The sequence below is a fragment of the Stegostoma tigrinum genome, chromosome 23 (genome assembly GCF_030684315.1).
Source record: "Stegostoma tigrinum isolate sSteTig4 chromosome 23, sSteTig4.hap1, whole genome shotgun sequence".
NCBI classification, from domain to species: domain Eukaryota; kingdom Metazoa; phylum Chordata; class Chondrichthyes; order Orectolobiformes; family Stegostomatidae; genus Stegostoma; species Stegostoma tigrinum.
Genome location: NC_081376.1, coordinates 20,780,018 through 20,806,145, shown reverse-complemented (window position 1 = coordinate 20,806,145; position 26,128 = coordinate 20,780,018). Strand labels below are relative to the sequence as shown.

The 26,128-nt window shown below is 39.6% G+C and overlaps 1 protein-coding gene across 5 annotated transcripts in view; it reads right to left on the bottom strand.

The window, feature by feature from the left end:
* Positions 1-26,128, bottom strand: part of LOC125462599 (delphilin-like) — a 144,508-nt gene that overhangs the window by 83,343 nt on the left and 35,037 nt on the right. For 2 of the 5 annotated variants that reach the window (XM_048552801.2, XM_059653981.1), the window contains exons 1-3: positions 24,361-24,732; positions 20,561-21,147; positions 13,957-14,111 (exon numbers count right to left, since the gene is read on the bottom strand). In XM_048552801.2, coding sequence (XP_048408758.1) covers positions 13,957-14,111; positions 20,561-21,147; positions 24,361-24,475 — 857 coding nt within the window. In that variant the 5' untranslated portion in view covers positions 24,476-24,732. Of the gene's footprint in view, positions 1-11,581; positions 11,975-12,682; positions 12,773-13,956; positions 14,112-20,560; positions 21,148-24,360; positions 24,733-26,128 lie in introns of those variants that run through there. The other 3 variants (XM_059653980.1, XM_048552803.2, XM_048552802.2) reach the window with 3 other exon arrangements.

The window sequence follows — 26,128 nt, the reverse complement described above, 5'->3', positions numbered from 1 at the left end:
TTAAAAAGGCAAGAATGCACATAAGCAATGGACAGCCTTTAAAGAACAATTACACAACTTAAAGCAAATAGGTTCCTCCAAGTTGCAAAACACTAAAAGAGCCAGTCAACCATGGGCTGACAAAACAAGTTGAGGATTGTATAATACTAACAGAAAGGTTTTTAAGAGTGATCAGAATTAGCAACAATTCTGAGGATTGGGAAGATTTTGGAATACAGCAAAATAAGAACAAAGAAACTGATGATAAATAAACAACTGCATTTTTATTCAATCTATAAAGTTACATAAAAGTGGACTGTTAAAGCTTCTACAGCTACATAAAATGGAAACATCTAGAAAAGACAAATGTGGGCACATTAAAATTTGAGTCAGAAGAATTTATAATGGAGAATGGAGAAATTACAGAGAAGCTCAATAATTCCTTTAGGTCTGGTTTCACGGAAAAAAAATACAAGAAATCTCCCAGAAGTAGAGATCTGAGTGACTAGGGAGAATAAGGAGCTAAACAAAATGAGTAATGACAAGAACGTTGTATGGATGAAGTTATGGAGCTGAAAGTTGATAAGTCCCCTGGGCCTGATACATCTCTCAATATTAAAGCAGGAGATGGCTATAGGTGGTCGTTGGTGATCATCTTCCAAAATTCCATAGATTCTGGAATGATTCCTGCATGTTGGAAATTTGACAATTTCACCCTGCTAATTAAGAAAGGAGCAAGAGGGGGAAAAGAACCAAGGAACTACAGACACAATTCAGCCTTACATCAGTAGAAAGGAAAAATGCTATAATTTAACAAAAGAACCTGATAAAAGGACACTTGGGCAAATACACTGATCGGGCATGTCCAAATAGATTTGGAAATGGAAAATTATGTTTCAAAAACATTGAGTTTTTTGAGGATGTTACTAATAAAATTGATACATGGGATGTATGTAATATATATGAATTTTCAGAAGTCTTTTGAAAAGTTTAGCAGAAAAGGTTGGCTAACAAAGTTAAAGAACATGGTATCAGAGATAATGTACTTGCAAGGATTAAGGGTTGAATAACTGACAGAAAACAAAATGGGATAAATAGATCATTCTCACACTGGCAGACATGACTAGTGTACCACAAGGATCAGTATTTGGGCCCAAGTTATTCACATTATATATCAATGATTCAGATGTAGGGACAAAATGTAATATTCCCAAATTTAGAGAAGATACAGAGCTTAGCAGGACTATGTGTTGTGAACAAATAAAAAAAGTTTTCACCGGGATTTGGTTAGGGTTGGTGAAGAGGGAAGAACATGGTAAATGGTATATAATGTGGAAAGATGTGAAGTTATCCACTTTGGGAGCAGAAACAGTTCTGCATAATATTTCTTAAATGGTGAGAGGAAAAAAGTGTAGCTATGGAAAGAGACTTGGGTGGTGTAGGTGCTATTCGGAAGGCTATATTGCAAGCATAAGAACATGAGTAGTGAAATCTTGTTTTACTTGTACAGGAGATGCTGCTGGGCCTGCTGTGTTCATCCAGCCTCACATTTTATTTACTTGTACAGGAGCATGGTTAGACTGCACCCGGAGTACAGTGTGCAGTTCTGGTTTCCTTATCTCAGCAAAGCCATTATTGCCACTGACAGTGAGCTGTGGAGGTTCACCAAATTTGTTCCTAGGATTGCAGTACTATTATATGAAAACAGACTGAACAAACTGTACCTTTGTTGTGTACAAATTCAAAGAAAGAGAGATGATCACAACGAAACCTACAAAATACCCAAATGGATAGCCATGGTCGATTGCAGGTAAAATGCTTCCCTGGTTGGGGAAACAAGAACCGGGGGCACAATATAAACATAATCTGATGCCATTTAGGACCAAGATGACGAATACTTTTACTCAGAAAATGGTGAATCTTTGGAATCCTCTAGCCCAGATGCTGTCAGTCACATTTTAAAGTAGAGATTGACAAATTTTTGTTCATTGATGGCATAAGGGATTATAGAAATAGTGTAAGTAAGAGACATTGAAGTGATTGACCAGCCATGAATATATTATAAGACAGGGCAGGCTTGATGGGCCAAATAGCTTACTCCTGTTCCAAGTTCTAAAACAGGGAATTAGCAAAGATTGTAAACTGTTAACACAGATACAAGAAATGAAACAAACTGAAATGTAAGCAAAAATGGAAAGATAGGCATGGGGTAGATTAAACTGGATAGGAATAATTAGTCAAAGAATATATAATGTTATCAAGCAGGACAGTATGTCAATAGTTAAAAACAAAGTGAGGGGAACTGCTGTTAAAATATATTAAACTGTCTATACATCAATGTACAGTATCCAGGATTAAACAGGTGAATCAGGGTTGAATAAATACATTGCAAGTAACCAAATATCACAGGGATTCCTGAGCTCTGGCTACAGAGAAGTCCATCTAAAAATTGAACATTTTAGGGTATAACATAATCAGAAAAGTGGAAAAGAAAGCGAGAAAAAGGGAAAAGTGAACCAACTGTATTAACTGGAGATAACCTAACAGCCGTAGATAAGTGACATGCCCATCAGGAAGCCAGAAATAGAATCCATGTGCATAGTTACAAAAGATAATTAAAGGATATTCTAAAGACACCTAATAAGTCATGGAAGTTGAAGAAAGAACTAGGCAAGCTAATTAGAGAAAGGAGTTTGAAAAAAAGGGGTTTCAATTACTCCAAAATTAATTGGCCAGAAGAACTATGTATAGGGAATAAGGGAATGGAGTCCTTGCCATGTGTATAGAACTAATTTATAAACAATATGTGAAAAGCTCAACAAAGGAGGTGTCACTACTCAATCTAGAAGAATAAACCAGAGCAGATAAACGAAGTAAAAGCAGCAAAGCATCTTGGCAATAGTAACCCAAATCGTAGATGAAATAAATGGACAACTGAGGTGAGCATGACCAGGGAGAATGCAGAAAAAATAAAATTCAAAAAAATTAGGAAGGCAGATGAAATAAATGGACAACTGAGGTGAGCATGACCAGGGAGAATGCAGAAAGAATAAAATTCAAAAAAATTAGGAAGGCAGAGGAATGATGAAATTAAAATGAAAAAGGAGTTATAAATCAAAATAATATTCTACATGTGCATAAATTTTTAAAAAAAGGCACCCAAGATAAAAATCACAGGCAGCTATAGTGAAATGGTAGCAATTGTGTGTACAGTAATTACTTTGCTTGACTGTTTGCCAGCGAGACAGTTCAGGTGGACATGCCGTCCTAAATAGAACTTTAAATGCAATTATATCATGTTTAATATGAGGATGAATTTTTAATAACTAATCTCAAGAGATGATAAAACTCTTGGTCCAGATAATTGTGCAGCTTAGAAATCTAGAGGAGAGTTTACTAAGGTATTACTGCACAGATTTAACAGTTTGTCAGGAATGAGCATGGTTCTTGAGTACAAGAAGGTAGCTCATCATTATATATGAATATAATACAAAGCTAACTAGTTGATAACTCCTTAAATATCTGAGATTGCAAAATAATAGAATGCCCAATAAATAAGGAAACAGTAGAACAAAAATTGAGAAACCACAAAGATACTAATCAATAGTCAGGGCAGATTTCAAATTGATCAGTCTTGTTTGACTAACCTTACTGAATGATTTGAAGAGAAAAGGAACGAGATATAATTAATATATTTTTCAAAAGATTTTATTTAAAAAGGTATTACATAATGTACTAAAGAATCACAACAGAATATATATGGATAACAAAGTGTGAAGCTGGATGAACACAGCAGGCCAAGCAGCATCTCAGGAGCACAAAAGCAAACGTTTTGGGCCTAGACCCTTCAGAGGGGGATGGGGAGAGGGTTCTGGAATAAATAGGGAGAGAAGGGAAGGCAGACCAAAGATGGAGAGAAAAGAAGATAGGTAGAGAGGAGAGTATAGGTGGGGAGGTAGGGAGGGGACAGGTCAGTCCGGGGAAGACGGACAGGTCGAGGAGGCGGGATGAGGTAGTAGGTAGGAAATGGAGGTGTGGCTTGAGGTGGGAGGAAGGGATGGGTGAGAGGAAGAACAGGTTAGGGAAGCAGAGACAAGCTGGGCTGGTTTTGGGATGCAGTGGGGGGAGGGGATGAGCTGGGCTGGTTTTGTGATGCAGTGGGGGGAGGGGAAAAACTGGGCTGGTTGAGGGATGCAGTGGGGGAAGGGGAGATTTTGAAGCTTGTGAAGTCCACATTCATACCACTGGGCTGCAGGGTTCCCAAGCGGAATATGAGTCGCTGTTCTTGCAACCTTCGGGTGGCATCATTGTGGCACTGCAGGAGGCCCATGATGGACATGTCATCTGAGGAATGGGAGGGGAAGTTTCACACTTTGTTATCTTGGATTCTCCAGCATCAGCAATTCCCATTATCACAGAACATATATGGAGTCGAAAGAAAAGCAGCAGAATGAATCGATGGTAGGCTATAAGATTTAGCAGGAATAAAGGATAGCTATTCAGAGTCTTAAAAGGGTGAAAGTAGGGACCCACAAGGATCAATACAAATATCATTGTGTTCTGAATTTTTATTAATAATGTTGGCTTTGGGGTTGGCTGCCTGCAATTCAGTAAATTTTATGGTAAACCTATTGCCTCTGTTTGGTCAGTTCACCCTGCATTAAGTTTTTGGTCAATGGGCTTTTAATTATAATGAAGTGGGACTTCAATTCTTCTCTAGAAGGAAAAGTGCCTCAAAACTGCAGGCCAGTGAGAGGTTAGTAGCTCTGTGCCACACCAGAATTGTTGGCCAGTAATACAGTATTGCAGGAAACACAGGAGGAAGAGAAGCCATGAATGCTCCAACTTCAGGTAAGTCCAGGGTCTTGCCAAGATCACGTTGACAGGCTCTGGCAAAGATTGTAGAGATTATGCTGGTTAGGGGAAAGGACAGAGACAAAAATGGGGAACAGAAATAGATAAGATTAAGGTCTCTCCAGTGGATGGATAGCCAATAGAATTGTGGCGGGGACAGGTGGGTGGGAAGCACGCACATTGTCAATAGCAGACCTCCCTGATTTACAGGCCCACTTCCCTTTCTCAAACCCATGGGTAGCTGATTAAATACACCACGCTTATATACAGGTTTGTGATTATGGCTGAATAGTCAACACTGAGCAGAGCTGCAATTAATTAGATATTAACAAATTGGCTGAATTGGCAAATAATTAGCAAGCATATTTCATTTGGCAAATTTTTGATGAAAGTAAGGGAGGTCACATATCACTAGGAAAATAAGAATCTAACTGAAACAAAGGAAGAAAGGGGTCCAAAAATACAAATCACAAACCTGCGGTACAGGTTAATAAAATCATTAATAAAAGAAACAGTGGGCTGGTATTTATTTCACAAGGGATAGAACAGAACAGGGGACATTTTGCTGAACTCAAAATCTTGACTTTGAATTTGAAATATAGTTTTACTTTCCTTATTAAAACAGTGATGTGGAGATACTATACAAGGTGTAAAAACTAGACTTTATTTATATAAAAGAGTGTCAAAATTTGGCAGAAAATACTTCAAGGAGTTACAAGAAGGCATAATTTAGTGCCCAAAAAAGTGTTTAAGGGAAATAGTTTGAATGTCTTTGTATTGAATATACCAATATAAATGACACAAATTATGCAAATTATTTTTTAAGCTTGCGTTTTGGTTTTTAGTTAGTAGCATCTTTATTGAGTCTAAAGTTACTAATTGATTTGTAAATGTTTCTGTAGTCATGGTGATTTCTTTTAAAACAATTTGAGAGAGCTACTTTGACAGCCCAATTGGTTTGGGTTTACTTTAGGATGTTTAACGACCTAACAAGGTAGACCACTGTGCTCTAATATCCATTAGAAATGTCTAAACTAAGTTTTCTTTAAGCTTAGAAAAAAATCCATATCTCAGAGGGTGAGATTTTTATTTCAGTTTACTTAATTTTAGGTGGTTCTGTGACACCCTTGAATGAAGGTGGTTATATACAACAATGCTCTTGAGAAGGGAAGAAAATGAGGGGAGAAAGAATGCAATGAGTTAGTGACAGTCCCAAAGCAGAATTATTGGGATAAAATGCCAAAGATGTTACTTGAAGCTGAGTACATTTAAACTTGGCTCCAGAAAGGAACTATCATACACCTAACAGCATTTCCACTCTAGTATTTAAAGTCATTGCGTTATACAGCTGAAGGCTTCCAATGCGGAAACAAGTTTTGTTTCCCTCCAGTGAGAGTTTTGTTAAGGGGCACTTCTGGGACATACAAAGGAATGTTGTGGTTTTATTTGGAACTTGTAAAGGAGCCTTTTTAAATTATTTGAATTATACTTCCACTGCGTGTTTAAAAAAAACTTTGAACCTGGGTTATAAATACATAGTTTGGCTTATCTCAGTTTCTTTTGCTTAATAAACTTGTATTATTTTTAAAACAAAAATCTGCAACATTGCATGTTTTAGTGAAAGATTACCTTGTTAAAACCAAAACATGACGAATCAAGTCAGGTTTCAACCTGGTATCTGACTTATCCAGTAAGAACATCAGATGGGATTGTGACAATATTTAAGAGGAGGATAGATAAATACCTAAGCAAGATGGTGATAAAGGGTCATCCTCAGAATCAGCTGAGGAAGGATAAGAGGACACCTGAATGGAGAACAAACATTGAGAAGGAATGAACAGGCTAAATAGTCTGCTTCAATGTTGTATATTTAATTAAATTTATGTAATACTTTGCGAAACTCAGTCAAGCTTCCTCTACTGTCCTCTTATATAAAGGGCAGAACAGGAATGGCAAAGATTAGATGTACAGTTAGATAACTACATCACAGTCACAAACAGTTCCATGGCAGGTACAGTATAGGTAAAGGACCACATAAAAGCACCTTCTTACACTGTTAGGACACCATGCATGAATCCAATTAAGGAACAGTGTAAGCCCCAAGGGAAAGTGGAAAATGTTGAACGTAAGGTAACATGCAAACTTCCAAATTTTGCCTGTTATAATGACATTATGTCTTAAATTCACAGAAACAAGCATTGTGATATTACTCAATGGGGAAAATTTTAACAAGCTTCTCTGTTAATTTCATTTAAATCCCCTGTTCATTAACATTATAACCTGCCCTTAATTAGCTGATCACTTCTAATGCTTCAATCAACCAGAACGGTAAGAACTAAAGCTATAAATTACATCTCTGGAACTAACCCAAATAAAGGCCCTCATGTCTCACACTCGATAATGATCTATATTGCTTGTGTCATTAACATTATTTAATTAACCCTAAAAGCACTAAGGTTAAAGATAAATTTGCTCAGACCATTACTATTGATTTCAACTGGTAACTCTGTACCCATGTAACTAGAATTTTTACCAAAGTTAAATGGGAGAACAGGAATTTTTCTGGGGACATTTGCTTGTAATTTTATTATAATTATGACACGTACTGATGGGGAAAAAACAGAGCGCGCCATGTGGGTGGCATGGTGGGTCAGTGGTTAACACTGCTACCTCACAGTACCAGAGACCAGGGTTTGCTTCAACCTTCAGGCGACTGTCTGTGTGGAGTTTGCACAGTCTCCCTGAATCTGTGTGAGTTTCCTCCAGGTGCTCTGGTTTCCTTCCACAGTCCAAAGATGCGCAGGTTATGTGGAATGGCCATGCTAAATTGTCCGTAGGGTCAAGGAGTGTCTACATTAGGTGGATTAGACATGGTAAATGCTGGGTTACAGGGAAAGGGTAGGGGAATGGTCTTCAGAGAGGCGGTGTGGACTTGTTGGGCCAAATGGCCTGTTTCCAAGCTGCAGGGATTCTATGACACACTTGAGTGCCTTGTAGAGTGACAATCATTGCAAAATTGGAACAAGTTTCTCTTTAAGTTAGTAGACTGATGGTGGCACTGTGACAAATTGTTATTTCTCAGTAAAACCAGGGTTACTTAAAACAAAATTATATTGAGTTCTTGCAAATAACTACTCAGGTGTAGCAAAACAGTTGCTGGTTACAAAGAAATAATTAATTACTTTGTAACTGTACAGAGATGCTATTGATTCAGCTGGTCAGAGTAACTATCTGTACCAATCACCTGTTTAGCCAGCAGGATAATAATCATTGTGTAATTAGATGAGTATTTTTGTTTATTTAGCAATTTTCGTTATCCAATACACTCGCTAGATGTGGTAAATCAGCCACGAGGCTAGGGCAAACTGTTGCCTCTCAGCAGGTGAGACTGCAGATGCCGTGGAACCTGTGGCAGTCCATTTGACCATGGTTCCAGACTAGCACAAAATCTGGTGGAACAAATAATCCTTAATTAATGAAGCAAAGGTACATGTAAGGTATGTGGTAAAGGGGGACCTCCACTGAAGGAACTGAAAATGCAATTGAAATAATTTAGCTGCTCGACTGAAACTGAGTGATATGTATTGATGTACTGCACTTAAAATATTCCTGGGCAAAAGCTACTGTCACACAGTGCAATACTTTTAATGTTGTTGTTCAATCTAGCAACATGAGACTTGGCATTCACGAGGCACTGTGGGCCATCAGCAGCAGCAGAATTGTACTCCAGCAAAGTCTGTAACCTCATGGCCCCGTACATCCCCCACTCAACCATCACCATCAAGCTACAGGATCAACCCTGATTCAATGGAGAGTGCGGAAGGACATGCCAGGAGCAGCACCAGGCATATGTGAAAATGAAGTGTCAGCCTGGTGAAGCTGCCAAACAGGACTAGCACACCAAACAGCATAAGCAGCAAGGTGATAGATAGAGCTAAGCAATCCTACAATCAACGGATCAGAATCGAAGCAGTGCAGTCCTGCCACATGCAGTTGTGGATGATGGTGGACAATTGAACAATTCACTGGAGGAGGATGCTCCCAAGTATCCCCATCCTCAATGATGGAAGAGCCCAGCGCATTAGACAAGGCTGAAGCATTCACCACAATCTTCAGCCAGAAATGCCAGTGGATGATCCATCTCAGCCTCCTCCTGTGGTCCCCAGCATTACAGATACCAGTCTTCAGCCAGTTTGATTCACTCCACATGATATCTAGAAACAGCTGGAGACACTAGATACTGCAAAGGCTAGGGGCCCTGACAACATTCCAGCAAATGTACTAAGACTTGTGCTCTATAACTTGCTGCTCCTCTTGCCAAATTGTGCCAGTACAATTACAACACTGGTATCTACCCAACAATGTGGAAAATCACCTAGGTATGTCCTGTACACAAAAAGCAGGACAAATCTACCCCTGCCAATTACCGCCCGACAGTCCACTCTCAATCAACAGTAAAGTGATGGAAGGGTTTATCAAAAGCGCTATCAAGCAGCATCTGATCAGGAATAACCTGAACACTTACACCCAGTATGGGTTCCGCTGGAGCCACTCAGCTCCTGACCTCATTACAATCTTGGTTCAAGCATGGACAAAACAGCTGAATTACACAGGTGAGATGACAGTGACGGTTCTTGACATCAAGGCTAGATTCAACTGATTTTGGCATCAAGGAGCCCTGACAAAACTGGAATCAATACATGTCAGGGAGCAAACTCTGGTTAGAGTCATACCTGACACATAGGAAGATGGTCGTGGTTGTTGGAGGTCAATCAGCTCAGCTCTAGGACATCTCTACAGGAGTTCCTCAGGGTAGTGCCCTAGGCCCAATCACTTTCAGCTGCTTCATCAATGACCTTCCATCCATCATTAGGTCAGAAGTGGGGATGGTCACCGATGGTTGCACAATGTTCAGCACCATTCGTGACTTCTCAAGCACTGAAGCAGTCCATGTTCAAATGCAACAAGGTCTGGGCAATATCGGGTGGCTCAGTGGTTAGCACTCCTGCCTTACAGTGCCAGGGATCTGGGTTCAATTCCTGTCTCGGATGACTGTGTGGAGTTTGCACATACTCCCTTTGTCAGCATGGGTTTCTGCCAGGTGCTCCGGTTTCCACTCAGAAGAACAGCAAGTTAGGTGGATTGGCTATGCCACATTGCCTGTAGCATCTACGGTAGGGGGTGGGTCTGGGTGGGATGCTCTTTGGAAGAATGGTGTGGACTTGATGGGCTGAATGGCCTGCTTCCACACTGTACGGATTCTATAATCTATCAAGCTGACAGATAGTAGTTAACATTCGCGCCACACAGATGCCAGGTAACGACAATCATCAGTAAGAGACGCAATCTAAGTATAGCCCCTTGACTTTCAATGATGTTAGCATCACTAATTCCCCCACTATCAGCCTTCTGAAGATTACCATTGACCAGAAGCTCAACTTGACTTGCCAAATTAATAGTGGCTACAACAGCAGGTCTGATATTAGCAATACTGCAATGAGTACTCCATCCTGACACTACTCCTGCCTCAAAGCCTGTCCACCATCTAGAAGGCACGAATCAGAAGTGTGATGGAACACTTGACTGAATGGGTACAGCTCCAACAACACTCAACTAGTTTGATATCAGCCTGTTTGACTGGCACCACTCCCTCCATCACCAAAGCTTAGAAGTAGCAATGTGTACTATCTACTAGATGCACTGCAGAAACTCACCAAAGATTCTCAGATACCATTTTTCAAACCCGCAACAACTTCCATCTAGAAGGACAAGATATATGGGATTACCACAACCTGCAAGTACCCCTCCAAGCCCCTAACCATTCTGACTCTGAAATAGATCATCGTTCCTTTACTGTGACTGGGTCAAAAATCCTGGAATTCCCTCCCTAATGGCACAGTGGGTCAACCCACAGCAGGTGAACTGCAGTGGTTCAAGAAGGCAGCTCACCACTTTGTCAAGAGCAACTAGGAAACGGGCAATAAATGCTGGACCAGCTAATGACACCCACAGCCCACGCACAAAAAAAATTAAAAATCCCAATTCTACCCCAGAAGGTTTGATACAGAGTTTGTCCTATCCTATGCTATATTCTGTAATGTGTAGAAAGTGTAGTGACCTCATCTACACTTGTCTAACCAGATCCTATTAGACACTGGATAGGCCAGGCAAAGTTTAGTCACAAAGTATCGGGCTCCTGTACATCCAAAAGCGCCAGAAAACGAGAGGTAAAATACACATGAGGGGATAAACAAGTCTTTCATTCCGTTTGTCTAACCAAGTAAGTGGGGTTTGAAAAACCATTGATTAAATTAACAAACTAATATTTGCAATAATTTTGTGGATTTCCAGGCAAGAGTTGTCAGAAATAATATTCCAATGATGCATTCTTTAACATAAAAAATTACCCATAACTGGTGCTCCTAGCTGCATGCTGAAAATCAACAAAAGCCTCCGATGTTAAAAAGGCAAAATAGAGAGTTATTCAACCATACAGCAAACCCTCTGTTAATATAAATGTTTACAATAAAGAAATACAGCCTCTCTAGCCCTTCCTAAAAGTAGCATCTAATATAACCTTTAAGTAGTTTTAAAATTTATTTTCAGCTGCACAGTAGACATTAGTATGAATCAATTGAAATTAATCCTAGCTTCATTATTATTTTTGACAGTCTATTTCTACATCTATCTATATTTTAAAGAAGAACCCAGCTGAGGCTCTAATACTGTAAGAACTTAAGATTCATACCGAAAGTGCCGGGACAAATTTCTGTCTTTCCCCATTTCTCAAAAGTCTTCAGTATGCAGCACACACCTTGCACAGCAGTCGCGCAAACATTTCATCCCAATAAGTGCACCACACGGTCAGTGGGAGGAAGCTTCAAAGTGCAGGTCAGCTGCCTCTCACCACTCTGCTGGATGAAATGCCCAGTTTCCTCTCACTGAGCATCAGAACTCAAACTGGCTCTGCCGGCAAACTCAGTGATTTTCTTTTCCTCTCTCTCTCTCTCTCCAGACCCAGTTTTCACAGGAACAGTAAAGTAGCACATTGGCTCACAGAGTGCTAGTTAGAGAACGAGCTGTGTTGAATAGTGTCTAGCAGCTGAATTAGCTCAGTCTTATGAGTACAGGCAGTATATGCGAGAGACCAAACTGAGAAAGCAGAAGGTCCCCGCTGAATAACAAATTCCTCTATCAATTTGTCTGGCAAGGTGAACAGCTTTTGATAATTAGTTCAACTCAGAGACCGCTCAGATTAAATGGAATGGTTCAAGGGATTCCTGCACTCAGGGAGAAAACTCATAGGTGCGTCCACCTCCAAAAGCAGATATAAATACCAGTGCACTAGTCAAACTCACTTGCTGAGAGGATACTCCTTCACTGATTAGTCTTTCCTTCCTTTCCAACCCAAGCAGACCTCTCTAAAGGAAGCCTATGTGGAATTAATACCAATAGGGTATTTGCTCAAGATAAGTGTCTCTGCTCCTAAGAATAGAGCTGTATTAGGACTGGCTGGTAATGGCAGTGGAGTGATCAGTTAACAGCCATTGGAACCTTGATCAAATGACATAGCGAGTGCTTAACCAACTAACAGTGAAAGGTCTGTGGGGCAGTATAAGAGGATTGCAGAGGATTTATTAAGCTTAACTGACGTGAACATTGACCTTCACTAAAAATAAAAGTGTTGAATTAATTTGCAGCCTTGAGCTCACCAGAATGAAAATCAGCTGAGCAAAGCATTAAGTTCAGTTGGTCAGGGACCACAGCTTGTCAACAAAAGTTAAAGGTTGCTCATCAGCATCTGATGTGGAGAGAAGAAGCAAGGTTAGAACCCAATAATTTCACTTACCTGAGGAGGCACATCACACAAGGTAACCGTGTTTCATTCTCCACACAGAACTGCTACTGTTAGTCATATTCTAAATATGTAAGTAGCTCACTCTATTCAGTCTGAACAGACTGGCCAACAGCTTTCCCTTCCCAATCTTCCAATGACCTAGTTATGCCTAAATTAGGTAAAATAATGTCAGGAAATCCAAAAGAAATTAAAAGATTCATAAAACAAAGATGAGGAAAGTTGAAATATTGGCCAAGCAAGGGGGAGGAGCACTGATCCACAGTATGAGCCTGAGGATATTTTCCAAAGATAGCACAATGAAAAATAGAAAAAAATCTAGTTCACAAGTTGGATATAAATCTGCAGTGTCCCAGAAAGTGAAGTTGGACAGTGTGGAGAAAGACAAAATAGCCTGAGATCCAATGAGGTCAGAACTAAGATTTGTTTTTCGTCACTGTAGGACAGAGAGAGAAAGAGAAAAACAAAGATGAACAGATGGCAAGATAAGGAAATGAAGGGAAGAAAGATAAATTGGCAACAGGAAACTAAAACAACAAGAGGAAAGAGTCAGACAGGTGGAGCAATACAAAGAGACAAAATGGTCAAAAACGGCCTAAAAGAATATAGATGTACAAACAGAATACATGTACTTCGTTCAGAAAAAAAACACAGACTTAAAAAACAGAGATAGACAGACATAGAGAAAATGAAAAAGGTAGAGGAATAAAAACACAGAAGAAAGTGAAAGAAATGGAGGGGTACATTAATTCCAGAGGGCAAGTGTGATGCATTGATTGAAGTGCAAGGGATGACATAGTAATTTCAAAGTGTGAGGATTTATATGTTAATTTCAATCTGAGGGATTGTGAGTTAACTTTAGGTGGTGAAGTGGGAGATCAAGCAGTAATGCATTAATTTTAGAAGTGATCAGCTTCCATTGGTTCTTAGTCATTTATTTTTGCCTTTTCAGAATTTCTTGTCATTTTCTCCTCCTTTGCATTGGTCTTTATTCCTGGTTCTGCTTGTCAGCTAGTAGGTGGATATGTGACAAGTGGGCCCGGTGAGCCAAGCTTACTCCAAGGAGAAGAACAGTCTTGGCTGTGGGAATTGAATAATTTGGCTTTCTATCCCTCATTGTGGGATTCAGATGTACAGGGCACAGAAAGATGCCCTGCTTTAAGGACAGAGTGAACTTTGAGTTTTTTGTACTTATGTTGCAGTGTACTAAGAAACTAATTTGATTTGAGCAGATTCCTGTTCTGTTGTGTTCCCTATGCAGGGCCTACCTGATGTCATCAATGAGCTGCTGCTGCTCTTCGGTACACAAAATCATTGGGAGTGCGTAAGCCAGATAATCAACCTTGCGCTCAGCTGCATACTGCTTCAGGAGGGTGTGCAGTTTTTCTTTCACTTCAGGCTGCTCCCCAAGCACAGCATCAATCTGGGTTTAAAACAGAAATTTTGGTTAACCATGTGGCAGAGCTAACAGCAACATAGGAGTACTGAGAAATATCTAGATGCAAGGACATTGTTTCAAAGGTATCAGACTCTATCTTATTTCACATTCATCTTGTCACTAAAGTGACACTCTCTTCCTTTGCCAAAGGAGAGAAAAAAAAGTGTATCTTTTCTGAGTGCTCCTAGGGCAGGGTGTAAAATAAATGGGCAGGAAGACCCTTTTCTGAATCTTCAGCTGCAACTAAAGTGTTTTTCTATGTCTACTTTTGGTTTGAGAAAAGATGAGCTAATACCTGTGGGTTTGATCTCAGGTCCTTGATTTGAAAACCTGCTGCTGCCCAGATACGTGCCTAATTGTTTCTTCAGGGAGTTTTCATGAAAGTAGGATTCTAGCTGGCCTGCAGCAATGGGCAAGGCCCCCCACTGTCTCCATTAAAAACCACCCAGAAACATGCCTCACCAATCTTGGCTTTTTTAAATCTGACCAAATACTAATGCAAAAAAAATATAAAAAGTAAAGAATATGAGAGTCTGAAACAATTTATTGATGTGGGATATATCAGAGTGTTGCAATGGGATAGATCACACAGCATTACAGTGGGGCTCCTTATGGAATGTTACAGTTTGACATCTAAGACACATTGGTTACAGTAAAAGGTACAGGTCAGCAGTTCCCAATATGTGGGTTACAACTGTACAGCGAGTGTTGATTTGATCAGGATATCCATTATTATGCACATTAGGTAAATAAAACCTGTCTCTTGAATCTCTTTGGGTGGAAATTAGGAATACTAGGGAAAAGAAGTCACTGATAGGTGTGGTCTTTTGGCCACCAAATAATGACGTTGTGGTGGGTCCGGCAATAAACATAGAAATAGCTAATGCATGTAAAAATGGTACAGCAATTATCATGGGGAGTTTTATTCTACATATCGACTGGTCAAAACAGGTCGGTCATGGCAGCCTTGAGGAGGGGTTCATAGGATGTATCAACGATAATTTCCTTGAACAATACGTAATGGAACCTACGAGGGAGCAAGCTATCCTAGACCTAGTCCTGTGTCATGAGACAGGAATAATTAATGATCTCACAGTTAGAAATCCTCTCCAAAGAAGCAATCACAGTATGGTTGAATTTAAAATACAGATGGAGCATGTGAAGGTTAAATCCAGTACATATGTCCTGTGCTTAAACAAGGAGATTATGAAGGAATGAGGAAGGAGTTAGCTAAGGTAGAATGGGAGCAAAAACTTTATGGTGGGTCAATTGAGGAACAGTGGAGGACTTTCAAAACAATTTTTCACAGTGCTCAGCAGAAATATATTCCAGTGATAAGGAAGAACTGTAAGAAAAGAGAGAGCCAGCCATGGGTGTCTAAGGAAATAAAGTATCAGATTGGAAAAAAACACATAAAATAAAGCAAAGAGTAGTGGGAAACAAGTAGATTGGGAAATCTTTAAAGGCCAACAGAAAGCCACAAAAAAGTTATAAAGAAAAGTAAGATGGATTGAGTGTAAACTAGCTCAGAATATAAAAACAGGCAGCAAAAGTTTCTATAAATATGTAAATCGTAAAAGAGTGGCAAAGATAAACATTGGTCCGTTAGAGGATGAGAAGGCCAATTTAATAACTGGGATTGAGGAAATAGCTGAGACATTAAACAGTTGTTTCGGGTAGGTCTTCACAGTGGAAGACACAAATAACACGCTGAAAGCTAATAGCAAGAAGGTTATAGCAGGTGAGGACCTAGAAACTATCTTCATCACTAAGGAGGCAGTGCTGGGCAAGCTAATGGGGCTGAAGGCAGACAACTCTCCTGGCCCTGATGAAATGCATCCCGGGGTATTAAAAGACGTGATGGGGGAAATAGCAAATGCACTAATAATTATTTACCAAAATTCACTGGACTCTGGGGTGGTTCTCGCAGATTGGAAAACAGCCAATGTGATGCCACTGTTTAAAAAAGGAAGTAGACAAAAAGCAGGTAATTATAGGCCAGTTAGCTTAACTTTGGTAGTGGGGAAAATGCTTGAATCTATCATTAAGAAGAAATAGCAGGACATCTGAATGTAAACTGTCCCATTGGGAACACCCAGCATGGGTTCATGAAGGGTAGATCATGTTTAATGAATTTGGTGGAATTCTTTGAGGACATTACTTGCATGGTGGACGATGGGGAATCTGTGGATGTGGTGTATCTGGATTTCCAGAAGGCATTTGACAAGGTGCCACACCAAAGGCTGCTATATAAGATAAAATTGCACTGTATTACAGGTAATGTATTGGCATGGATAGAGGATTGGTTGACCAACAGAAAACAAAGAGTAGGGGTAAATGGGTGTTTTTCTGGTTTGCGGTCACTGGCTAGTGGTGTGCCTCAGGGATCAGTGTTGGGATTGCAATTGTTTACAACTTACAAAGATGATTTGGAGTTGGGGACTAAGTGTGGTATGTCAAAATTTTCAGATGACACTAAGGTGAGTGGTAGAGCAAAGTGTGCAGAAGACACTGAAAGTCTACAGAGTGATAAAGATAGTCTAAGTGACTGAGCAAATGTCTGGCAGTTGGAGTACAATGTTGATAAGTGTGAGGTCATCCATTTTGATAGGAGTAACAGCAAAATGGACTATGTTTTAAATTGAAAAAAATTGCAGCACGCTGCTGTGCAGAGGAACTTGGGTGTCCTTGTGCATGAATCACTAAAAGAAGGATTGCAGGTGCATCAGGTAATTAAAAAGGCAAATGGAATTTTGTCTGTCATTGCTAGAGGGATGGAGTTTAAAACAGGGAATCTATGCTGCAGCTGTTTGGGTTCTGGTGAGGCCACACCTGGAGTACTGCGGGCAGTTTTGGTCTCCTTACTTGAGAAGAGATATATTGGCACTGGAGGGGATGCGGAAGAGATTCACTCAGTTGATTCCGGAGTTGAGAGGGTTGGATTATGATGACAGACTGAGTAGACTGGGATTATACTCATTGGAATTCAGAAGAATGAGGGGAGATCTTTTGGAAACATCTGAGATTATGATGGGAATAGATAAGGTAGAGGCAGGGAGTTTCCGCTAGCAGGTGAAACTAGGACTAGAGAGCATCGCCTCAAAATAAAGGGAAGCAGATGTAGGACTGAGGTCAGGAGGAACTTCTTCACCAAAAGGGTTGTGAATCTGTGGAATTCCCTGCCCAGTGAAGTGGTTGAAGCTACCTTGCTGAATGTTTTGAAGGCAAGGCTAGATAAATTTTTGAACAGTAAAGGATTTAAGGGTTATGGTGAGTGGGCGAGTAAGTGGAGCTGAGTATCAAAAAGATTGGCCATGATCTTATGAAATGGTGGGGCAGGCTCAAGGGGCCAGATGGCCTACTCCTGCTCCTAGTTCTTATGTCTTCCCATCAAGCTTACATAGAGAGTAGATGGCTAGAATCCTATTCATAAGCTTTCCATTAAGACTGACCTTGTACGCATGAGCCTGTAGTATATTGACATGTACAATGATCAGTGAACACAGGTTTTCAATAGGTCATAGTTAAGTACCCATTGTTGGGCTTCTCAACTAATTCATCAGGGAAAGGGAGCAGGTTATATTGCTTCCATTCAATGGTGCATATGAGCATGGGATGGAGCAACAAATGTACTGAAACAGCTGTGGGTTCAAGGATCACAAACACATCATCCACATATCAGAAATGTGCAAAGTGTCACTTCATTGAAGATGTGTACCTCATGGTAACCAATGTTAGCCAGGGCAGGGCACGAGGGAGATCCCATGATAAGACCATCTATTTGGATGTATTGCTGTAATTGAAACTGAACACAGCTGCACAAGTTGTTAAGTTCCTGACTTGGACGAAAACAGATTCAGACACGAATGGTACATTTAGATTGTTATGATATAATCAATGGCTTCTTTAAGTGGTATGTTGATTAATCTTCAAAATACAATAATTAATTGCAAGGTAAAATGCCAAACAGGATGATATTTTGCATTTGGTGTTAAAATCAAGCTCCACTCAGATTTCCATGTAATGTCTATTACGGATACGACACACGGATGTTGTCAATTCACTGATTTCTGGAGAGTGCAGACTTTTTTGTGTTTACATCTGCAGTGAGACGAATGCCTTTCTAAAGCTCCGGCTACATAAAATGTATAAGAAAGACATGCATGTTGCGACTATATCTCATTAGTCCTGCTGAGTACAAAAATAATTATGTAATACTTTAAATACACAACCTGTGTATTTATATGATGCATTATTTATTGACCTGTAATGCCTGAACTTAATACATGACTGTTACTGTCCTTTGTTGCTGTTTTGTTTCTCTGAGTCTAGGCTGCACTAATTTAAGTATTAGAATGGGGTTGGATTTGAAAATAACTTAGGAGAGCATGGTGTGGGGTACATCAGAGTGTTAAAGCGAGAGGTGTGGAAATATCACAGAGTGAAACACTGGAAATAGAGAACACAGTGTATGTTGAATTGGGTCAGAGTTGAAACCTCTCCCCCAGCAAATTTTAGTGAGGTCCAAACATCTGACTTGGGATACAGTGGAAGTGATTTCCCCAGTCTTGGTTAATGTCTGGTTACCACTTCAGAAAAGTCATGTTGGGCAACAACAAAAAAAAACAAGGGATTGCAGGGGATGCAGGAGTGCCAATAAAAGTGGGGAATAAAATACAGTTGGAAGCATATATTGTCAATTTGACGTGCACTAGTCTCTGGCACTGAATAATAAATCTGCAACAAGAGATTCTCATTTTCCTCAAATTCTAAATGAATGCAATGCTACTGCAGTTGTAGTGCCAGAAGTAATGAAACAAATGCCTCCAGTGCTCAAATGTTGTAAACTCTGTGGAAAATCTCCAAATATATCAATAGAAAGATTTTGATTTCAGCTTCCATTTTGGTTTTCATTCACCCAGGTTATTTGACCATACCAGAGCTGTCAGTAACTGATGATTCCCAAATATAACTTGCTGTATTAAGCAAGGAGCTAGGTACTCATTGCAAAACCTACAAAATCCTCCTTTAGACGTCGTCGTTAGGATTCAACTGTAATCTAACATGGATGGTTGTATGGGAAAACATTCGGGAAGATGAGTGAAAAGGCTCCATGGACAAAATATGTCACCTATCAGAATTCTGCTTTTGGCCTCTGGGTTACAGAAATTTTGGCCCAATGCTCTACTTAGAATAACACAAAGAATGCTGGGGAAGCTCAGCAAGTCTGGCTATGGACTGGGAAAGAGAGTTAATGTTTCATGTCTGGTATGACTCTTCTTCAGAACAATACTTGGAACATTTGGGAAATAAGCTCTGAAGGAGTGGACAAGTCTCCATTTCACCTTGCTACTCATCTGCCCAGAGTTTAAATCTGTTTTTTTTTGTTTCTTATGGCATTATTTTATTTGAGTTTATGTCTTTGCAGAGGAAGTATCAGCATAATGGAGTTAAGAAACCTGTGTTTTTTTTTTGCAGGTCAGCAGGTGACTTCTATAACTTCAACATCACCTCCCGAAACTTTTCTTCAAATCTTACCTTGGAAATGATATTTGTAAGGACTGTTTAAGGAAAAGATTTCTCTAAATTGGCCAATTTTGGAGTGAAACTGAGTCTTATCAGTTATACTTTGGGAGGGAGAGCAATTCCAAATCCGCTGAAACATTTGGACTAGCTTCTGTTTTAAGGGCCAGACACAAAGTCAATAAACCACAACTACTCAAACTAACATCAGATGAATGAGAGCTGATTAATTAATTATAGTACAATTAACCGAAGAAACACTTTCCTGTTCCATATTTTAGATACCACGTAAGAGTCTACTTTCATGAGCTGCTTTTGTGTCCTTCCACAGTGCTACTTTACACAGATGGAAAACAGAACAACTGTACTTGTAGCAAAAAGCTTAAGTGAGTCTACATAAGGTGTTTAGAACTTAAACACAGACAAGCAGTAAAGGAAAGTATAGAATCCCTACAGCATGGATGCTGGCCATTCTGCCCATCGAGCCCACACTGACCCTCCGAAGAGCATCCCACCCAGAACCATCCCCATCCCCCTACCGTATCCCTGTATCTCTGCATTTCCTATGGCTAATCTGCCTAGCCTACACATCCCTGGACACTATGGGCAATTTAGCACAGCCAATCCAACTAACCTGTACATCTTTGGAACCTGGGAGGAAACTGGAGCACAGGGCAAGTGTGCAAACTCCACACAGATGGTTTCCCAAGGCTGGAATTGAACTTGGGTCCCTGGTGCTGTAAGGCAGCAGTGCTAGCCACTGAGCCACCCCTTTAATGTTGTTAAGCCTGAAGTAAAGGTTTATGTTTTCACTGGGTGGACAAATCCTATTCATCCAGAGATCCCAATGCTCCAGAATCTTTGCAAATTATCACAAACAGGTCCTTTCTGCTTGGCTGGCAGTCTCCTACCTTTTTATTAAATTCCAAAGCTTTAAACTTCCTCTCCTGATGTATCGCATCGGCATTCTGAACATATTCACGGATACTGCTGCTGATCCGTTTTTGTCTCTTCCCAAAGCATAGGACTCCCAGTTTCAATGGTTTCCCATGATTGGCCTTTATCATGGAAGCTGCAACTTCATAGTTTTTTACTGGAATCCCATTAACCTCCATAATATAGTCACCACTCTTGAGTCCAAGCTCGGCTGCAGGCGAATCTGGGAGGCAATCCTCGATCTGCAAAGGGCTGTCACCACTCAGGTTGAAACCAAATCTTCCATCTGCTGCAGGCAGGAGTTCTATCTGCTCAATACGAGACACCACACCAATGCTAGGAGGAACAGTTTTACAATGTCTGGCTAAATTGATTATTGTATCACTACTCAGGGATGATACATCCTGTCCCTCAATTTCCAGAATCTGATCCCCTGGCTGCAGACCAGCAATGTGCGCGCTACTGCCCTCTTGCACGGAAAGGATGTAGCATGGACCATTCCCACTGATATGAAATCCAAACTCTTCTGGCCATTCTTGATTGTTGCTTGACATTATCGGAACTAGAGTGAAACAAAAGAGGGAATTTTAGATTCCAATAGAATTAAGCCGATTGCAAACAGTCTGGAATTCAGAATATAGAAAGCAATGTTAAAAGAAACTGTTTAAGAAACAGGAAGTAGAAAATTCCTGTGAGGGGTGTAATGTCAGACTAGGATGGTGTTTTTGGAACTCAAAGGTTACTGCTTGGGTGCTAAGGCAATAAATACTTTCTCAGCCAACAACAGCCACAACTCATGAATAATAATTTTATTTTTAGAAAAGTTAACTTTTTCCAAGGGGGGAGGATCAATAATTAGAAGACAAAGATTTAAGGTGACTGGCAGAAGAACCAGAGGCAACAAGTGGTGAGTTACAATGATCAGAACTGCAACATTTGAAAGTCTGATGGGAGCAAAGACAATAATAACTTTTAAAAAGGAACTGGAAAATACATTGCTAGATTAAGGAGAAAGAACAGGGGACTGAAAGTAATTGGTTAGCTCTTCCAAAGACCAAGCAGAGACACAATAAGCCAAATGGCCTCCATCTCTGGTGTATCAATTTATTATTCTATAAATAATCTGGATTTCGATGATAAAATACTCAATCCCACTTCAGGTTAGTTTATTGTCCAACAGTTCCATTTTAATCCAATATTTAGTGAATAATTCCATTTCAGGCCATCTTCAGGTTTAATTCAAAATCCCATTACAAACACTCCAATGAGACTTTTCCTTAAGCAACTTAAAACCCAACAACCCCACTTCAAACTGTTTTTCCCCCACAAATAGTTCCACTTCTAACTGGTTTATAATTATATAATTACATTTAAATTAATTTATAGCCCAAGAGTCCCATTTCTGGTTTGCATATAGCACAAGCCAGACCACAGCCCAACAATTTGGCATCTGCTGACACATAGTGTTAAAGCAGATATCATGAACACATCTAAGAGGAAACTTGATGCACATATGAGGTAAGAGAGAATAATGGGATCAGTCATGCTGGTAAGAGGTAATAACTCATGCTGATGAATGCAAAATGCATGTGCATTTAATCAAGTTAATCAGGGAATTGGTGACTTCATTGATCTTCTCTACATGCAAGTGGACACCTGTATTTTTACAAGATGGATTTAGCTTCATGTAGCGCCACCCTTATTTGGGGCACCTCCAACAACTGCAACTTACATTTAAAATGGGCCTTTTGCACAGTAAAATGTCCTAGTCATATCAAGGGCCTTTATTATCTAACACTGTGTCTCATAAGGGGAAATAAGACAATGACCAAAAGCTTGATCCAGATATAGGCTTTAAAGGAGAAGGAGAGGTAATGTCTCAAGGAAGGGTACAGCTGGAGAAGTTTTGAGAAGAATTACCAAAGTAAATGAGGGGTGGGGATGAATATTAAAGAGACCAATATTGCAGGAATGTAGATTACATGTATCTTAGGGGTTTATGGAGTTTGAGAAGGTTACAGGAATAAGGCAGGCCAAAGCCATCAAGGGATTTGAAAACAAGGATGAAAAGGTTAAAACTGATTCCTGTTTAAGCAACACCTCAGCATTGGTGAGCAAGCACAGTGTTGATAAGTGAAAGGGATTTGGTGAGAAGTTAGGAAACATACAGGATTCTGGATGAGTTTAAATTTATGGCAGATGAAATCAATGCTTACAGTGTCTACTTTTATTTGTATGGTCTGTGGACAAATGGATATCTTTCAGTCCATAACACAATTCATTCTAATACCTTTGAGAGCTTAGTTCTCACTGGATGTCATGGTGTTTAGTAACATATGCTACAGATGAGTGTTTCTAATGACCTGTGTTTGTAGCTTATTCAAAATAATGGGTGAGTCTTACTTTGCAAAAACTCAACATGGCACTTCCTCATATATTGGGTCAGGTGCATTCACGGTAAAGGCGCTTACTCAGAATCTGGGTTAATGTGTATAACATCTAGAATTTTAAAGGCTGTAAGCGTTTCTCATTTTTATCCGTTATGCTCTATCTGCCAAAATCTCTTACAAAGGAAAACCCAAAATATCAAAAGCAAGAAAAAAATCCTCCCAAAGATTTATTTGACAGTATTTTGATGCATGTGCCCTTCATTTCTGCATCTGCAATTTCACTGCTTGGTGCTACATAATCTATGTGCAAGCCATATAATAAAAGAATCATTGTGTGAAAATCTGGGGTATCAATTCCGGTAGATGAGACAACCTGAGGGTAAATGTAGGTATGATCAAAAGAACAGAACTGAAGAGCCATTCAATGCTGTTGAATGGTAAAAAAGAGAAAAACTAAATAGTTAACATATTCAGAATGATACAATATAAATTCTGGGCATATAGTATCATAATTTTATACAATAGGTATGAAAGCAAATAGAAAAAACTGCCCACACTTACTCATTTGGATTGAAAATGTGACCCATTTTCATGTGTCTCTCTCAAAGATAGATGTGAACTGGAATCCATCTTATACTTGCTCATAATTTTTATTCTAATCTTCCACAAATTTGAAAACCTTGTAGATAATTTAAAATGTACTGTTGTTGCTTAACGTCCATGTGTTTTCTATAAAAAGCATTTAAATTAATTTTCAAATATGACAATAAACTTAAAATAATGAGACAGAAATATTGTTGCTTGAAGTTATGTTTAGCCTCTGAATAAACCTAAGTAGTACTGTTTCAGCTTAACGAACTGCCTTGGAATGTTCATCACAAAGGAAAGGTGGTAAGCAGTTTAATAGCTAAACAAGTCTGAGCTTTAATATCTAAAGTTTCCTTGACAACACACAACACTTTTCATCCAACTAAACCAAATTTCAGATTAAAATTGTTTTATCATTATCTGTGATCCAGTTCTGCAAGAGACCCACTGGCAAATGTTCTTAACAGCCTGGAAGAGATGAAGAATTCCAATCTAACAAGTCACAGACCCAAATCCTATCCCCTGAAGCCTAACACACTGGAGAAATTCCTCTACTTTTAAAATTTAAAAGTCTGTTGCTTGTGTTTATTGTAGATTACACATCACGTCCTAGCTTCACAACCCACAAAACACACCTCCCCCAAATCCTTAATCAGCTGATTCTTCACATTACTTGTTGAAACCACAAGGTTTGCACCACAGAAGGATTCACTGTCATTAGGCATGGTTGCTATGGAGATGTAAATCAGCAGATTAAAAGCCATTTGTGAAAGAGCTCACAGCAGTGACACACTTACAGAAATCTTTGGGCGAAGAAGGTAAGTCGCCCGGCCCCTGACTCAAGCCATGTTTGGACTTTCGGCTTCTCAGCAACCTCTTCACTCGGTTCACAATACTTTCACGTTTAGCCATAGTTGTAGATTTAAAACTATGGTGTATTGGGCATAGGATAAAACAGAAGTCCTGGATTCAACTTCGCCTCAAGTGCTTTTAAAACAAAAACTTTACAACATCATTTTTCAAAGCAGAGAATCCTGTCAGCCATGAGATACTGGCACCACTGTCCTTCTCGTACAGTCGACTCTTGTGCACCAGCTGCATACGTTGTCTTTTGCAGTATCTCTGATATACAAGAGGAAGTCCTGCCTCTTGCAGAATGAGAACACGTTTCCCTTTGAATTCATCCCAGCAGCAGCTAATGCAGGAGGAGCTGCACAGTGTCCAAAAAACAGACACACACGTGAAGTGCAGGATCACCAATCATTCTGCTCTTAATTGCTGCTTTAAAAGGAGCAGCTGGGGATATTCAGATGTAAATGGAGTTAGAGTCAGGAGAATTCTAACATTGATTATATAGGAAAAGAACATTATGGACTCAGAAGAACTAGGGAAGTGGATCATCACAATGTGTTTGACATGAAAATAATGTTGACATCTTACGTACATTGATCTAAAGCAAGAATGGACAGTCAATACTCCCCAAATCTTGAGCAATCTGTGGAAACACATCATTATCCAACATTTCTCAACAGAGTCTTCAATTCATTTGTTTCAACTGAGGCGACCTCCTTTGATTTTTCTCTGAGACAGTAAAGTGTAAGTGTTGAATATATATAACCCTTGAGTTAATCAAATGGTGTGAACGTTTATTACAATGACAATGCAGAGGTTGGACGCAGTGTACCAACCAATGGTCAAATCTGTTGAATAGTGAACTGGTAATCAAGCACTACTCTGTACAAAACTGCACATTTACAGATGTTATATCATTGAACTGTCAATATTACAATAATTTACAAGTTTCATAATTCTCAAATTGTCTAAATATCAAAGAGATTTTACTCCACCAACTCTCATAAACCTGATTCTTGAAATCCATAATTCATCTCACAAGAACAGTCAGCTGGGCTCCAAGTGACTGGGGTACTCTCTGTCTTAGATACATCATTTAAATTACTTTTTAAAAATATCCTGAAATAAAACAGATTAAAATTGCTTTACTCAGTATTACATTAAGTCAGCAGCCAATCAAAAATAATATAAGAATGTCTGCACATCTTTTCAGAGACTTCTCTCAGCCTAATAATTTTTGGGACATACATGTCACTTGCAAAACCAGCATATGTTACAAATCAGGATGGTGTGTAACTTGAAGGGGCACATGTGGCAAGTGGTTTCTCAATGCACCTTTGTTCTTCTAGGCAGGCACAGGACTTTCGGAGGTGGTATCAAAGAATCCTTGAGGAGTTGATGCATCTTGTATATTCAGTGCAACCCCTGAACGCCAGTGGTGGAGGCTGTGGAAGTTTATTGTGATGAATGGAATGCCAATTAGGTTGCTTCTGAAGTGTTATTGGAGTTGCAGTCTTCCAGGCAGGTGGATAGTATTCAATGTCATTCCTAAGTTATGCCTTATCAATGATGGAATATGTTTGGAGAGTTAGGAGATATGTTACTTATTGTAGAATACTCAGCCTTTAACCTCTTGTAATCACTTTTTTATGTAGCTGGTCCAGTTAATTTTCCGGTCAATGGCAACCTCCAGGAGACAGATAGTGATGTATT